General features: G+C 38.5%; 1 protein-coding gene across 17 annotated transcripts in view; it reads left to right on the top strand.

Annotated features, from left to right (window-relative positions):
- MBTD1 (mbt domain containing 1) overlaps positions 1 to 17,634 on the top strand; it is a 71,475-nt gene that overhangs the window by 48,562 nt on the left and 5,279 nt on the right. For 15 of the 17 annotated variants that reach the window (XM_058704738.1, XM_058704740.1, XM_058704736.1 and 12 more), the window contains 11 exons: positions 295 to 412; positions 2,759 to 2,893; positions 3,171 to 3,259; positions 3,476 to 3,710; positions 4,329 to 4,384; positions 4,722 to 4,826; positions 8,279 to 8,426; positions 9,290 to 9,372; positions 9,761 to 9,995; positions 10,539 to 10,616; positions 14,715 to 14,891. In XM_058704738.1, the coding sequence (XP_058560721.1) occupies positions 295 to 412; positions 2,759 to 2,893; positions 3,171 to 3,259; positions 3,476 to 3,710; positions 4,329 to 4,384; positions 4,722 to 4,826; positions 8,279 to 8,426; positions 9,290 to 9,372; positions 9,761 to 9,995; positions 10,539 to 10,616; positions 14,715 to 14,891 (1,459 nt within the window). The remainder of the gene's footprint in view (positions 1 to 294; positions 413 to 2,758; positions 2,894 to 3,170; positions 3,260 to 3,475; positions 3,711 to 4,328; positions 4,385 to 4,721; positions 4,827 to 8,278; positions 8,427 to 9,289; positions 9,373 to 9,760; positions 9,996 to 10,538; positions 10,617 to 14,714; positions 14,892 to 17,634) is intronic. The other 2 variants (XM_058704743.1, XM_058704742.1) reach the window with 1 other exon arrangement.

Here is a 17,634-nt window from a genome sequence, read left to right as displayed (position 1 = left end):
TATAAAAATTGCTGTTCAAGTCTTATATTAGAACAGTATTGGATTTTGAAGTTAATGTGGATCTGTTTTAATACACGTGAATTCTCTTCATCTTGAGCTTGCCCCTGACACTGGCTTTTTCCCAATAGAATTCTGTGAAAAGGGAAATAACAATTATATTTTTAGAGAAAAATGAATGAATTAAATGGCATTTTTAATTTAATATTTCCGTTATTGATGGTAATGCTTATTTTAAATAACGTGTTTTAGGCTTTATGTTAATAAGATGATAATTGAATAATTTTTATATGACAGGCACCTATGGGGACCTGCTGGGGTGATATCTCAGAAAATGTGAGAGTAGAAGTTCCCAATACAGACTGCAGCCTACCTACCAAAGTCTTCTGGATTGCTGGAATTGTAAAATTAGCAGGTGAAAGCACATGTAATAATTTACCCGAAAATGCCAATTATATCTGTAACTTTTAAGAAAGTGTATTTGTAAATTTTGCAATTGTTGCCAAATAAATAATAAATATGATAACAGGGCAGAGGTTAGCAAAAACATTTTTTTTTCTATAAAAGCCAGGTGGTAAATATTTTTAGCTTTGTGGGCAGTACAATCTCTGTCACAGTTACTCCGCCGTGCAGTTGTAGCATGAAAGCAGCCATAGCGATACATAAATGAATAGGCGTGGCTGTGAGCTGGTGACACTTTATTTATGAGCACTGAAATTTGAATTTTATAGAACTGTCATGTATCAAGACATGCAACCATTTAAAAACATAAAACCAATAAAAGTAAAAATGTAAAACCATTCTTAGATGGCAGAGTGTAAAACACGTCACGTCAGACAGTAGACCAGATCTGTGGGCCAACCTCTGGTATAGGGAAATACTTTGAAAGGTAACAAAAACCTGAAGTGCTAAGAAAAGTGGTAAGGTCCATAACCCAAAAGTAAACTAGTGTTGATAATTTCATACATCTTAGGTTCTTTTTCTTCACCCCCACTGCTTTCCATGTACCCTAGTCCTTGTTACCCTCTGGCTCATCACATAAATGCATTAGGTATCTACTGTGTTAGAGATGATGCACAGTGATGTGCAGAAGTGTAAAACCTAGTTTATTCCATGACCTGATATCTGCCAAACGCGGACTACCTTTATGATGAGGTGCTCAGTGAGTGGTGCGGTGGGGCACTGTAGCACTTTACGGCAGGCAGGGGTGTGGGGGTGCACAGCCATTCAGAAGATAAGAAGTTGTCCTTAAATTAGTGAGCGATATCTCATGCATCCTACTTTTCCTATTTCTCTCCAGCCATTCTCCCCCAAACACCCTGCCCACTGCTCACTATGTACTGCTGACAGCCTTGATCTACTAAACATGATCTTCTGTTTTTCTGCTCGAGCACTTCTGATGGCTTCTTTGTCCTTAAAGGATCAAGATGGTTGGCATTTACAGTTATTGATGAGTTGCACCATAGACCACTAGCCAGATTTTTGGTTGCTCCCCACCATAAATGCTGTCTATGTCCCGATGAGGCTAGTTCTCTCCCTCCTCCCTCATAGAACACATTGTCACCTCTGTGCCTTTGCACATAACATATTACCCAGTTCAATTCCCACCTTTCCCTTGAAACATTCCCCCGGCTATTTAAGCCTTCTCTAAATCTTGCATTATTCTCTATACTATAATTTAAAACGACATAATCTTTCTGTTCTAGATGTTTAAGCTAGTTGCATTTAAATAGCTCTAAAGATCAATGCGTTTAATATCCAGGAATTATTTCTACCTTCCATCTCCAATTTTACATTTCTGTTTTATCTCATTGCACCATGTATCTTATTTTAAGCCACTTTAATGATGTTTTAGAATCGAGCCTGATGTTAATCATGAACTAGAGCTCGGCAACAGTTGGCAAACTCATGAATTATGTTGTAAATTGTTGAATTTTTAAACTAAAGGTTTAATGCTATAAATTTTCTCCATGGATCTTAACACGTGAAAATGCTGCTGAACTGAGCTCCCTGCCTGGAATATAAGTTTGTTGGGCCTTTTTTATTCCCCGGAGGGCCTTAAATTAAACTGTAATGTTGCCAACAGAAGGTTTATTAAATTATAAATAGGATATATCATACACTTTTTGTTCTTCCTAAGAAATAAGTCATTTCACATACTTTCTTTGGTGTTTACTGAACTTTTTTACTTAGTATTTTCACATTCTGTTTCCAGATAAATAGGACAGAAAAATTTGGGCTCTTGAGGTAGCCACATCCAAATCATTCGAAAATAACTGGTCATCTAATCAGCTGGACAAAGCAGTTTCTTTGAAATGACTTCAGCTGGATTTCTATGATGTCTTGACAAGATTTTCCTAACTTAACCATAACCTTTTTTCGTTTATTTTCAAAACTACATATTCTAGTAGGACTTTCCCACCCTTGTTTTCACTAAGAATTTATTTTCTAGAAAATTTAAGAAACTGTGGGTAAAATTGAACTCCGTATTTAAGGGGGGAAGCCATGTCTGAAAACATTTAAACTACTGGCATTGTACCTCACCTGGGGACTTGTTAGAAATGCGTGTTCTCAGACTTACCCAAGATCGACTCACTCAGAATCTCTGGGGGCAGGGCCCAGCCCTCCGTGTGTTAACGCGCCCTGCACGTGATTCTGTTGCAGGTGCACCCTGACACTTGACACCCACTACCAGCAGCTGTGTCCTGTTTGATCCCATTCCATTTTTCTTACTGTGTGGTGATTGATTTGTTGGTTTCAGGTTACAATGCCCTTTTAAGATATGAAGGATTTGAAAATGACTCTGGGCTGGACTTCTGGTGCAATATCTGTGGTTCTGACATCCATCCCGTTGGTTGGTGTGCAGCCAGTGGCAAACCCCTCGTCCCTCCCAGAAGTAGGTGGCCTATTTACCCTCACTGTCATTGAAACATATGTACTTTAATGCAGTGTCACATGTAGTAACATTCAAGTGATACAGAAATTAAAGTAATCATTTTTGGTTTTAAGTAACTTTTCTGATGGCAAACATGCTCGTTTTCTTTATTTTTGTGACTTTTCTTCATAACCTTCATGCTCTGAATTGCAGGGGGAAATTGTTATTTTTTTAAAAATAGTTTATGAAGCAATTCTGCTCTTTGCTAAAGTGTAACTGGTTATTTCTTTTGTTTTAGCTATTCAGCATAAGTATACAAACTGGAAAGCTTTTCTAGTGAAACGACTTACTGGTGCCAAAACACTTCCTCCCGATTTCTCACAGAAGGTAAAGAAAGACAGGATCTTAGAAAGGACTGAAGTGTCAATTGAGAGCTCTGAAAAGGAATAGCCTGGAAGTTTTTAAAGGAATTGTTTTCATTTAGTGAGCCAGATGATCTAGTTAAATATCGAGTGCACTCAGTATTCTTAATGGTACAAAATTGAAATCAGTTGTAGAGTTCTGTCATGAATTCCGAACAGTTTTTATCTGCTTTTGTTTAAGGTTTCAGAGAGCATGCAGTATCCTTTCAAACCTTGCATGAGAGTAGAAGTGGTTGACAAGAGGCATTTGTGTCGCACACGAGTGGCGGTGGTGGAAAGTGTCATCGGAGGAAGATTAAGACTAGTGTACGAAGAAAGTGAAGACAGAACAGATGACTTCTGGTGCCATATGCACAGCCCGTTAATCCATCATATTGGTTGGTCTCGAAGCATAGGCCATCGATTCAAAAGATCTGGTAAGCACCTGTCACAAGCCCGCCTATTGAAAACATCATTGAGGCTGAATTGTACTACCGTGGTTATCTTTCTTTACAGAATAGCAAAGATCCGAAATAGCATTCTAGTTGTCTGGGCTGCTTATTCTACCTTAATTAGGGGATGTTCACACCAGAATATGAGTGTCCCGGCTAACTCCTTTATATTCCTTCCATTTGTTCTCAATTAAAATATAATGCACTTTTGGTCACAACTACATTTTGTTCTCTTCTACTTTTCTTATCCAGCCCATTTGGAAGATCCAAAGGTAGCCTTTCCATTTGCATTCAGTTTTAATCAAAATAGCAAAATTATATGTGGTTAGACCTAATACTGAACACATTAAAACATACTTCTGAAGCTGTGATTCCCTCACTAGGGAATTGCAAGCATTCTAATTGGCTGAGCGTATTTCATAGCACATGTACTCTGAAGAGAGCATTCTATTAAAGAATTATTTTTCACCATAAATGTAGAAGGCATGTATTTCTGCCATGTTTTAGAATATACATACCTTGTGAGTTTGAAACCTTCAAAGAAACGTGGTTTTTGGTCTTCTCACAAATGCTGACAGATTAGTATGTAACTTTTCCTTGTAGATATTACAAAGAAACAGGATGGACATTTTGATACACCACCACATTTATTTGCTAAGGTAAGAAGTTTTTATAAGAACCCTCATTTGTAAATTAGGTTTGAAAGAGGGTTGTGGGTTTTTTCCTAACATTATGGAAATCACAATTACATTTGTTCACTTAAAAGGATTAAGACCTTGTGATCCATAGGTGTCACAACTATTGATTATAATTATTCTTAAATTCTGTCCATTTGCCTGAACTCTCTATCCTCCGACGGAGGTTTGAGTTACAATACTAGGTAGGTAGGAGAAGGCATTTGGTTTTTTCATCTGGTAAACATTTTCAAAGTGGTAATATTTATTATTAAAATGATAACATTTGTAACAGCCGATGTGCTTTCATGTAATTCTTTAGGTAAAAGAAGTAGACCAGAGTGGGGAATGGTTCAAGGAAGGAATGAAATTGGAAGCTATAGACCCATTAAATCTTTCCACAATATGTGTCGCGACTATTAGAAAGGTAAGACAATAGGTTTTAAAGTATAGAAATGCAATTGTAAGAACCGGGTTTAAGGTAATAGGAGAAGGAGGCCCTTAACATACTCATTTTGACATAAAATGTATGTATCTGGATCTTCACTGGGGAGAGGGTTGGTAGTAATTTTGAAATAAATTTCAGTTCTCTTATCAGTGGTTCTCTTTCTACGTAGCTTGTTGTCAAGATTGTCATCTTGAGTCTGCTGCCTCTAGTTATGGAAATATGTATCCTGAGTTAGAGGAAGAATATTTATCTAAATTACTTCTGGTCAAAGCTACTCCAACACAGAATTGCAACAAGGCCAAATTTATCTTCAGTTTACTGTTTTTCCCTTTGTGCCTTTTTTCTTCTTTTGGTAGTACTTTATTTCTTTTTTTCTCTCTTCTGAAGCTGTGTTTATGAAAAGGTCTAGAAGAGTGGTTCTCAGTTCTCAGTAGGCATCAGAACACCCTGGGGAACTTAAAAAAATACAGGTGACCAGACTTCTTAAATGCCTACCCCACCCTGTTCCGATTTCATCAGTCTGGTGGGGGGCCCTTGCGTTGGCATTTTTTAAAAGTCCCCAGGTAATTCTCCAGTTCTGCCATGGTTAAGAACCACTGGTCCAGAGTCTACCTATATAAGGGTGGAGCTTAAATTGTGATTTGCATTTCAGCACAGTTTAAAGCCTTGAGCCAAAAGAATTAAAAACAGTTATGGTTGCTGCCGTGTCCCAGGCACTTGAGCTCAAGGTCACACAGCTAGACCAAACCGGCTCCAAGTTTTTGTTCTTCCTCTTTACCTGACCCAGTGATCAGAGTCACCTGGTATGATTTCAAACATAGATTTCCAAGACCTACTCCAGACCTACTCGAGCGGAATCACAAGAAGTATTACACAGGATAATGTATTTGTTTTAAAAATGATAAAGTTGTCTAAGTGATTCTGACAGTCAGGTTTGGGAACCCGTCCATTATGCCATGCTCTGTTCCATGAAATGAGAATGAAGCATCCAGTGAGTAGAGCGTCAGACTTTGTTCGGGAATTACTTAGTTCATGCTCGCCACACTAGGTTTGGTTTGGACTCTAAATAAAAAGCTTACAGTCTTGTAGAACACGGTAAGATACATAAAAATAAGTTTGATACAGGATTGACTATGACTTACATGTACACAATACTGTTGGGATTCACATAAAAGGGCACATTGTCTCAGAGGAATCAGGGAAAGCTCTATAGAAGGGAGGCTATTTGAAAACTTCACCTTGTAGGTTGGGAAAAACAGCCCAGCAGAGATGCAGGGAGGAAACTGTTGTGGAAAGGGAATGTGCACAAAAGCATCGAGATAGGAAAGCACAGGCCAGGTTTAGGAAGAGACTGAGTCGTTCGTACAGTACACATCAAACAAGTCATACTGAGTATGGTGGTCAAGGCTTTTCTTTCATCAGGAACAGAGACCCATGCAAGTTAGCTCTAAGAAAGTTACCCTAAGGACATGGCAGTCTCACAGACAGACATGCAAGGACACAGGGACAAGAACTGGAAAGCTGTAAACCTGGTGTTATTCTCCCCAACTCTTGGGGCCTCTTTGTCCCATCTCTTTCCTGCTCTGAGTCTCTGCCATTTTCCTTCACTCTTGTGATTGGTGTTCCTCTCACTCCGTCTCCCTGTGTGGCTGCTAGCTCCATCCTGTATCACAGCCTTTCAGGTCCAGTTCTGACCCATGACTTGACAATAGCCTCTATGTCTGTTAATGGTAATTACTGCGAGAGATTCTAGCTGAGCCCAGCCTTTGGCTTCGTCCCCTAAAGGTTAGATACTAGCCCCCAGCCCAGTCAGCTGTATTTGGAAAAAGAATCCATGCTGAATGGAGGTAGCTCTTGCCAAAGGGATAGGCAAAGCTGTTAAGCTGGAAGAGGAAGTTATTATACACATCCACTATAGTAGAAACCACTAGAAAAAAGGCACTTGGGGGCAGAGACTAAAAGATGATTTAGAACCAGGCATGCAGGCTTTGAATACTCGGTCGGGCCATCTGAGCTTTCTCTGGTGAACAGGTGAGTTGGAGAAGCTTTCTGGCGTGAATAGAGGTCATAACACAGGAAAGTTAAACTGTGTAAGAGGAGAAATGTCCGAAAAGGAAGCCTGAAAGCAGTGATCTCAAACAGTGTAGTGGAGACAGAATTCATGGCACAGAGAGAGGAACTAACATTAAGGGGAGTTGTGGGGTCTGGTGCTTGCTTACCTCTGAAGGTGACTTTGACAGCCTGCATGGACTCTGAGAGGGCGTGTGCAGCACTCAGGGAAAAGGCAGGACTGAGACCCTGCAAGGGAGACAAACTCCTGACTTCAATGGAGGAATTGTGGGTGTAGAGGTCAGTTATTGAAGCACTGGGTGTGGGTGATCTCAGCAAAACAGAGAGAAAAGGGCTAATATCAGAAATGTAAAGATTGGATGTGAAAGGACACTACCAAAAGAAGCATCACCAATCAGAAGAGGTGAGAAGGTCGGGCAGTAGACTGTAATGTAATGAGAGTCTGGGAAAAAACGTCGCAGAAAGTTGAGAGTAGTCAGTGGATATCAGATATTTCAGGGAGGCTGAGGTTTGAGGAGGATAAGTGTTGGGAGAAAGGCTCTGGATTTGACAAACTAGGTCACTAGTGAAATTTGGCATTTTAGCAGGATCAGGACAGAAATCAGACTGCAAAGAGTTACATAGTATAAACCTTGAAGTGGGTCTCTGGGTGAAGTATATAGGAGTTCACTGTGCTATTTTTGTACCTTTTCTGTAAGTGTGAACTGTTTCAAAATTAAATATTTTTCAATATTTTTAATGCAGTGAAAATTGGGAGACGTTAGATTATACAAGATAGTGTTTTTGGAGCCAGGTACCAGTGGTAATAGCACAAGATGGAAAAGTTACTTTGTGGGGTGGGGTACTACCTCCTAAAATAGTCAGGGGTGCCAAAGAAGGAATATGGGGACCCTTGCACGGGGTGGCCTTCGTTTCTGTCATACAGGAGCGTGGGTATCTGTAGCATAGGAGAGGGAAAGTGAAAGCTTGACGAAGGTAGAAAAGGTTTGGAAAAACTCCTCTGCGAAATCAGAAGGAAAGGAGTAGAGTTACCGAGTAGGACGCAGAGCCGCGCTGAGACTAGACGGTTAAATCGGAGAGGAGCACTCAGCCCTGTTTCATGGGCCACAGCAGCCAGCACCTCAGCCATCCGCAAAGGCACCGCTTTTCCTACACCTCTGAGGTCACTCTGTGTAACCCTGCTTTTGTTGCTGGTGCACACTGCAGTCCGCATAGGTTCTTCCCATTTGAGTTGCTAGCGTAATGCAGTGAGGAGACCGTTATGTGGTAGATTTTCATTTCTTGTAGAGTGTCACTTAAAGGATCACTTTTACAATAGTGGTGTCTAATTTCAAATACTTGAAATTCTCTTAATTTGAAAGGTGCTGGCTGACGGATTCCTGATGATTGGGATCGATGGCTCAGAAGCAGCAGATGGATCTGACTGGTTCTGTTATCACGCAACCTCCCCTTCTATTTTCCCTGTTGGTTTCTGTGAAATTAACATGATTGAACTTACTCCACCTAGAGGTATTTCATCCTAATGTGAACGCTGGGTCTTTATCCTTGCCTTCTTTTTACGTGGTATCTATTTACATCATTTAACACAGCCCTGGGTTTTTTTTTGCTGTGTGGACATATTACATGTGTTCCTGTATGCAAACATACATACACATAACAAGAGCTGTGGGGTGCTTTACACACATAAAGCACTATATTCTAGCTACCTTTGATAAATTATATTAGTATAGAATTGTTCCTGTGTATCTGTACATTTTGTAATATGAATTGGTATTCTCGAGCCCTGTGGAGATGGTGATGTAGGTTATGGCATACATAAACGTTTTTTAAAAATAGATACAGGCTAAAGCCTTTGAGGGAAAGCAAGTTTCCATCTTTAGAATACCATGTGGCTTTTTTTTTTTTTTAAAGGCATACCCTTAAATAGCTCTCAAGTCTTAACTAGTGACTTTCCTAATTTCAGTATCTGAGCGTTGGGTTTTTCTCTTCAGAAAAGAAGGGGGAAAAACTAAAAACAGAGGCCTATAAAATAGCGTTTGCCCAGCAGAAAAATATCACTGTGACGTATGAAATGCTAGACTATCCTAAGCGTAGGATTACAAAAGCAAAAGTTTATAATTCTTCTGGTAGACAGGAGAGAGACACTCTTGCATTGGGTAAGTAGGTGCACCTGTGTCTGTCTAGAAAAAGAAGAAATCCTTATAACATGGAGGAATTATTGCATTAAATAATGTGAGTGCAAGAGTTAAAGTTTATTATATAATCTAAAGTCCCGAGATTTTAGTGTGTACTGAGTTAACCTTTTCTATCTACGTTTTAATATGATGGTAATTTTAAATGAACTGCCAGTTAAATCAGGTGTGTTTTTTCAGGTTACACAAAACTTCCTTTTAAATGGTTTGACTACCTCAGGGAAACTGGCTCCATTGCAGCACCAGTAAAACTATTTAATAAGGTAAATTTAAATAATGGCATAATTATGTGGAATTTTTTTGATGCCTCACGAATGCAGATCATTGTTGGTCAAAATGTGTTTGCTTTATATTAGAACTTCTTAATGGAGATTAGTATAAACAGAACAATATATTTTCTTTACCTAGGAAATGAAGCTTGTTTTCAAACTTTGCTTCATTTTTAATCTGAGTAAAACAGAAATTAATACATTTCCTGACTAGTTCTGAAATGCTTCACCTTCACATGCTTTAATAATTAGAGAAGAATTTGCGATTTTTTTTTGGTTTAAATTAGGTTATTTGGATCCGTCGCTTCTTTTGTTTCTTAGTGATGGTGGACTCGGGCATACTTCTTCTCACCAGTGTTCCTGTTGTGCTTCTCCATGTCAGGATGTTCCAAATCACGGATTTCGTGTAGGAATGAAATTAGAAGCAGTAGATCTCATGGAGCCACGGTTAATATGTGTAGCCACAGTCACTCGAATTATTCATCGTCTCTTGAGGATACATTTTGATGGATGGGAAGAAGAGTATGATCAGTGGGTAGACTGTGAGTCCCCTGACCTCTATCCTGTAGGGTGGTGTCAATTAACTGGATATCAGCTACAGCCTCCAGCATCACAGTGTAAGTTGGTATACAGAAAAGGTGTCCTTTTGTAAAAATCAGCAATTCTCCAGAGGACTATTTCACATAAATCATCTTGTGAGCTCACAGGACAAGAATATTCCTTTATCTGATTGGTTGCCAGGTAAGATCTTAAGATTCACCAACAATATCCCAGAATCAGACCATGAGTACCATGGCAGTGTGAACTCAGTAGTCGGTTACATGATGACTGTAGAGACACGACAGTAAGAGCACCCACCAAATTAGACTTGTTTTAACGAGTTTGAAAGTATAAGCTAAAATTTATTGGTATACATATATGTGTGTGTGTGTGTGTGTGTGTGTGTATATATATATATGCATATATATATAAAATAAGTGCTTATTGATTAAGTAGTGGAATCTGTGGTATCATGGGTTTTACAGGAACAAGCACCCTTATTTTCAAAGCATCATGTACTTTTATAAGTATAATGGCCTTGGTAAAGATAATCTAAGTTGTATCTAGAGTTGTATGCTTGCAGTGCTTATCTGGTACCAATTTTCCCTTTTATTTTTCAGCATCAAGAGAAAGCCAATCAGGTTCATCAAAACAGAAGAAAAAGGCTAAGTCCCAGCAATACAAAGGACATAAGAAAAGTGGGTCACCACATGGTGTTTATATACATTTTCTAAGTTATTAACCAGTTGGGGTCATGGTTTTCTTGCACAGAAACGAATATACCATACGAGAGCTGATGACTGTGCATTATGTAAATTATGCTTAAAGGTGCAGTATGCCATAAAAGGCAAACCTTTTCAGTAATGAGAAACACTTATGTTTTAGTTGACAAGAAACATGATTACCATCATATTTTAAAACCTATATGGTAAAGAAGAGAATACAAGTAGTTCTTAAAATAATATGCAAACCTACTGAAAATTAATTCTTTTTTTTAAACTTTAAAAAAATAAATGCTTGATACTTACAAGAGACTTGGAGCCTAGGAAACCCATCCTTCATAAACCAAAACAATCTTTCTAGAATGAGACTTACATAAAACTCAAGTTGATGGCTAACAAAGTCAGGCTTAAGAATGGTTTTTTAAAGTGTGTTTTCTACATTATGTTTTACCTTACAGTGAATGATAATGGCCATTAATAGCCAAAATAACATAATAAAATATATTGATAACTCTATTCATATGAGTTGATAACTCTATTAATAACTCTGATACTGATATTGATAACTCTATTGATAACATTGATAACTCTAATCATATCTAAAGATATGATTCTTTTCAAAGTCCCCCACCATAGGAAACCACAAGTTTTTCTCTTCACAAAACTTGTCATGGAATATTTCGTTCTGAGATCAGATTATTTTTATGTAAGGATATTTTTAAAAGTAACAAGTATGTTTGAGAATTAAAACTAAAACAGATTTTTCAAGCTGACTTGCCATATGTTCAAATAAGTGTTAATCTGTCTCATTAACAACCAAGAGACTGAAGCAGCATGAAGAACCAAATATACCCTTACTTTCTGATTATCGTCATTTATGTATAATTTCTTTCTCACTGGGGACTACAAACTTTCCCCACCCACTGCCATGGCGCTCTCATGTCCTCCCGGCATGGAACCCAAGTCAGATTCAACAGGGATAACCTCCAGGCCTTTCTCTCGCACTCTCTTTTATATTAGAGGTATAGGTTTCCCATTTGCCCATAGTTATTTTGCCCACTAGCTGCTTGCCATGTTTGATATTCACCTAAAAGAACTTTAGAGAGCATTGCCAGACAGGCAGATGGAAGCGATCCCCAACATATCTGGAAATGATGAGGAAGAATTCACAAGGCAGCTTTGTCAGTGGACTAACCATAGCACATGTGATCCCTAAGCTTTCTGTGAGATTGGATAGCACAGCCTGCTTTGGCCTGTCTTATCACTTTCTATTGGACAAGACTGAGAGAGATTTCAGAATTTTTTTCCCAAGGTGTTACAAACATTTATTACTCCGTGGCTATGTGACATATAATTTTTAGGACTAATTTCTGAGCACTGGGTACACAATTCACACACCTCCCTCACTGTGACTCTTGCGGGTTTGTTTCCACCTTACGGGGTTTAATTATTTTGGATTAATGGGCCATGGGAAGAAGTAAGAAACTAATGAAGTGATATCAGTATGCCAGTTTATAGTGACATTTAATAGTACCACATTTCTGGGTTAGCTGGAAAAAGGAATTTAGCTTTAAATGTATAACATGTTCTTTAACTGTAACATTGCAAGAGCTCTCAATATTGAGAGCAATATTGAATGCAAAGGCATCATCTTTGATGCCTTTAACTTGTCCTTTGGACATATGAAGGAAAAGGACTATAAACCCACAGTCCCTTATTAGAAACCTTTGGGACCAGATGTGTTTTGGAATTCAGAATTTTTCAGATTTTAGAAAAGAAGTGTAGTATGTAGCATATATTATGTAACACTGCTTATAGACTCTGGCACATTTTCTGAGACAAAATATATGTAAATGTTTACATTAAGTGGGCCAAATAAAGATTATAAATAGTATCGCCAAGTGAGATCTGGTTTTGTTGCCAAAGTTTTACAGAAAAACTGTGGATTTTGGAATTGAGGATAAGGAATATAGTGCCATGTGAATGAAGAAGAAGCAGTCTTCATTGTGAGGGTACTCTCCGTTCCTTTTATTTTTTTATAATGCTCACCAGATAGTTGATTAGAAATTTTTCCCACAAAACTTTACTTGCCCCAATAAGAAAGATTTTGGGGTCCATGAACCTAATTTGTCCATTGCATATGCAATGTCAACAGCAGATTGGCCACAAACCCTATTGTTTTTAAATTTGCCTACAGATTCCTTATGGCTCTGTGGTTTCATCTTCTACCTCTTTGGTCTTTTTGTCCTGAAAATCCTCCATCAGTGTGTTCTTTGGTAGTGTTGTGTTTTTGTTTGGTCTTTTTTTTTTTTTTTTTTTAAACAGAAATAGATGGTTGGCTTCATTGTTCTAGCTTGTTTTGTAATGATCTGTGTTCATTCTATAGAGGGACAACTTCTAGTGCTTTTAGAAAATAGAGTCATGTTCTGCCAAGAGGATCATACAGACCGTTGTATGCATGTGATCTGTCCAATCTGAAAAGCCTTAATTTTTTCAGGGTTTAGTAATTCTACAGCAGGAAACCCAGCACTAATTTCTGAACCATCTCCAGGGGCTGTTATAGGTAGGAGAGAGTTGGAGAACCTCCTTGCGTTTTAACTTGCGAGTGTGTGGGACATGAGGAAAAGCCTAAACGATTGCTGCACATGATTTTGGTTTGGCAGCTGCAAGTTGAATGTGTACTTGCGATTACTTCTAGCTTAGTTATCAGACCATTTTACATAGGAGGTACTGTGTAACTTAGATTTATCTTGTAGCCCTGATTTCATGAAGCCTAAGTTCTGATTGCTCTTGCCTGAGTCATTTGTGTACTCTGGAAGAAAACAGGTATAATTTCTAGTCCCAGAGATATGTAAGTATCCTTTAGCTTTCAACCTGACTAATGGAATATGTTGGTGGTTCACTATTTGCAAAGTTTAGTGTACTTTTTTTGCTGGTGAAAGCATTGTATAAGTCTTCGAAGGCTTATGTTTGCTTAGGAAACTATAATCAAAAGGGCGTTTCAGAAGATATTAGATTGCTTAAGTACTTGCGGACAACGGGCTTTATATTTTAGAAATGGTTTTCAGTGTAAGAATTACAAGTGTTATTAAAAGACTAGACTGTAAACCAGAAGGTAGGGGAGCACATTTCATATCAGTACAATCCTGCCACCTGGATACTGCATTTATTCAACTGATTCTCCCTGAAAGCCAGTGTTTGGCCTTGTCTGGGCAGTGGAATGCTACCCTGCAGTCGGGTTTTAAAACCTTCTTTCTCTCCTGTTGGTTTGTCAACCCCCTCAAGCTAAAATTTTCTTGAAGGAAGTTAGCCAGCTATTCTCCACACAAAATGCTCTCTGTAGTTCATTTTGTTTTATTTTATATTTTTTTAAGTATTTTATTTTTAAGTAATCTCTACACCCAACATGGGGCTCACACTCATGACCCTGAGATCAAGAGTCAGCATGCTTCATTGACAGCCAGCCAGGCACCGTGCTTTGTGTTTTTTTAAATTGATTTAAGAATCAGGAACCAGAGGAGCACCTGGGTGTGTCAGTGGGTGAAGCGTCTGACTTTGGCTCGGGTCATGATCTCATGGTTCATGGGTTTGATCCCTGCCTCAGGCTCTACGCTGATAGCTCTGAACCTGCTTTGGATTCTCTGTCTCCTTCTCTTCCCCCCCGCCCCACCCCCCCCCCCTCTCTCTCTCTGTGTGTGTGTTTCTCTGCCCCTCCCCCACTTGCACTTATGTTCTCTCTCAAAAATAAATAAACATTTAAAAAATATATATATATATAATTTATGTATTAGCGTGTGTGTATATCCTTTTTTTTGTTTGTTTAAGAGAGTCAGGAACCAGGATTACCAGGCTCTCAGAGACCAGAAATAATCTCCCCCCCCCCCCGCCCATTCACCCCCAACATACACACCCACGTGTACACACACTCACACTCCTTGTTTTCAGAAACACAGACCTTGCATAGTTGGTTCTCTTTTCAGAGTATCCTATGCAACATAATCTTTCCTAGTTATATTGCACTTTTCTTACCACGCATGTAAGTAAAAGCTTACTTTAGTCTGACTTGATATTTAGAGAGGAAGATGCCAGTTGGGAAGAAGCCTGTCAGTTTGTCGAGCCTGCCCATGACAGGTGGGGTGCGGAGGAGCTTCTCTGGTGACGAAGAGTTGACTCCTCCTCCAGCACAGACAGCCCCGGAGGCCTTCCCACCTCCCAGCACTAGCCGAGAGTTCATTCCCAGCCTCAAAACAGGTAATAGTCCCGTCAGCACCTCAGGTACTACAGGGGGTGAAAGTCTGGGCAGGGCGGTGGGAGACAAAGCATGGTCTGGCGTGACAGATGCTGACTCATTAAATTTTTATTTTTCTTTCAACTAAAAACTTCATCTTCACTAGTCCTTGGTAGTCACTTCACTAAGTTAAGTCATCAGGGAGGGGTTTTTATTTTATTATAAACCACTTCTGAGCTTCAGATGAGAAAGCTCATCATTCCAGTTGGTGGAATTGAGAGGCAGCATGTCCTGGTTCGTGGTTTCATTAAAATGGCTGAACATTTTCCATTGCAGAATTCCATGTAGCTTGACCAGGGGAGAAGCACACCGTTAGGGATCAGTCTGATTAATCAGAGCCAAATATGAGGCTTTGCATTCCCATGGAATTTTGGTTCTGGTGGTAACATTTACCACAATCTTAGTTGAATAACATGGACTTGGAAGTACAGTCTTGTGTAATTTCGGTGTTGAATTTGAGTAAAATTTAATTCCCATTATTTCACGCTTATGTACTTACAGTGATTAAGTAAGTGACATTTAATTTGAATTTAATTGGTTTGGTGAAGCTACTAGCTTGTAAGGAATGCAAAATGTTTTGCCCTTTGTAATTGCTAAGAACAAACATAGCACCATAAAATACTAGAAAGGTTTCACTTGCGTGTGATGAACCTCAGACAGGAGTGCGGAGGAGAGCACTTAGAAGCCAGAGTTGTCTTAGCCTTGGCATATGTTCTGCCATATCCTAATTATTGCTTTTAAACTCCCTTGTTTTATTTAATCTGTATTCTTTAAAATGCCTTTTGTATGTTGAAAACCCTGATGGGTGTTGATACCTAGCTGTGTTTTCTTCTTCTTCCTCCTCTGTTTGTAATATCTTTATACCTGAAGTTTTGGGGGACTTGGGGTTTTGGGGGGTGGGGGACAGGAGTGCCATTTTTAAGATACGTTCTTTAGCTTTAGTCTCCTTACCAGGGTATTAGGTCATCTTCATTCTTCCTACTCTGTCTTCCTGAAGATCACTCTAATAATATCCTTATTTCTAGAAGAAATTACTCTCTTTTGTATAAAAAGTAGATGAGGACTGCAAATACGAGTTTATCTCCTCTTTAATGGAAAAACATTTAAAGTCTATCTAAAGAGCATTTCAGTTTCTTTTCTTGTTTGTCTCTTTTGTTTTGACCTTGTTATTTATGAAATAGTCTTTAAGCAATTAACTATAGATATTGTGAGCTCTGAATACGTTTGAATTTTTATTGGGTTTTGTTGGATTTATTGGCATTTTTATCGGGTTTTAAGAATTAGACTAATTTAAAAGGTGCGTGTCACATTTTGTAAGATGTTACTAATTCATGTATAATAGAACCTAAGTTCTAGGATTGGCAGAACTTAAGAGTATATGCATGGGATGGAAACCACAGGGTCTCCTAAGTGACTTCCTTCTTCCACCGGTGTCTGTAGTGTCTTCTGAGCTGGGGGCACATCATGTGGGACTTGGTGTGATTTTACTCTGGTGAAACTGTGGTACTACATTGCTATCTGAACTACCTGGAAACTACAGTTTGATTAGCTACTCAGAGTTTATTACTTCTGGACTTCCAGCTAGGAAAATATGATTTCCATTAGTTCATCTCCTGAAATATTAGTGATGAGAGTCAGCAAAGTGACTTCCTTTTAAGAACGGAGCTAGAAAAATGCACTTGCGCCACATTCAGCCACAGGATCTATTTTATTTCATCCATCATTCATTGAGTATAAGGCCTAGAAAGGAGAAATGATTCGTGTGAAGATACCAGACCGGCATTGTTTTAGGTTCCATGAAAACCATCAGACTGTGCATCAAAGCATTCCACATCTGAGTGAGCCTTTCACCTTTCTCTTGAGTTACTTTTTTTTAAGCACATTATTTCCATATTTTAACATGAGTGGAAGCATACTCCAGAAATTTGTTGTTTATACTAAATGCAGATAGTTTCAGGATGTGCTTTAGAATCTCGACTTACCTTTGTCCCATTTCAAAAAAACAAACATCCATTTGAATGGAACGTTTGGTCTGAAGCACAGGAACTCTTTTCTCATTCATTTAGCCATCTGATCATCCTAGAACAAGATACTGTTTTAACCAACCTTTTATTGTGGGTACTGCACCTTTAATGAAACATGGTTTGTTGTGTTTTGGTTTTTTTTTTTCTTTTCCATGTATTTATTTTCATGGTATTGTTCAAATGTCCTTAACAATTAATATGTGTTGGTTAGATTTAAAGGTTAACCATTATATTCTTGATAGTCTCCATAAAAGTATCGTTAATTATATTACGCAAAAGAAGAACTGCACAGTCGTGTTTACTTTGAGTTTCCCAACAATCTGATTGGTGTTTGTTTTGCTGTTATTATAGGCTTAGTGTATTCGCTTTTCTGTCTTTGGACTATTGAATTTTTTAACACCATTACCAAAACAAATACCAAAGTAAAATGAAGTGAATTGACCTCTCTCAAAAGATTATTCTTTAAATTATTAAGATATCAAATACCATTATTCTTTTAAAGATTTTATTTTAAGTAATCTCTACACCCAGTATGGGGCTCAAACTCACCACCCCGAGATCAAGAGTCCATTGCCTTACCAACTGAGCCAGCCAGGCACCCGAAAGACCACTATTTTTTAAACTAATCTTTGTAAATATGATCAGGAAGAAAGTATTTTTCTGTGACTGCACTACTTGACTT

The sequence above is a fragment of the Neofelis nebulosa genome, chromosome 16 (genome assembly GCF_028018385.1).
Source record: "Neofelis nebulosa isolate mNeoNeb1 chromosome 16, mNeoNeb1.pri, whole genome shotgun sequence".
In the NCBI taxonomy this organism is placed as follows: domain Eukaryota; kingdom Metazoa; phylum Chordata; class Mammalia; order Carnivora; family Felidae; genus Neofelis; species Neofelis nebulosa.
The sequence above is the reverse complement of the archived record's forward strand: the minus strand, read 5'-3'. Positions and strand labels throughout refer to the sequence as shown.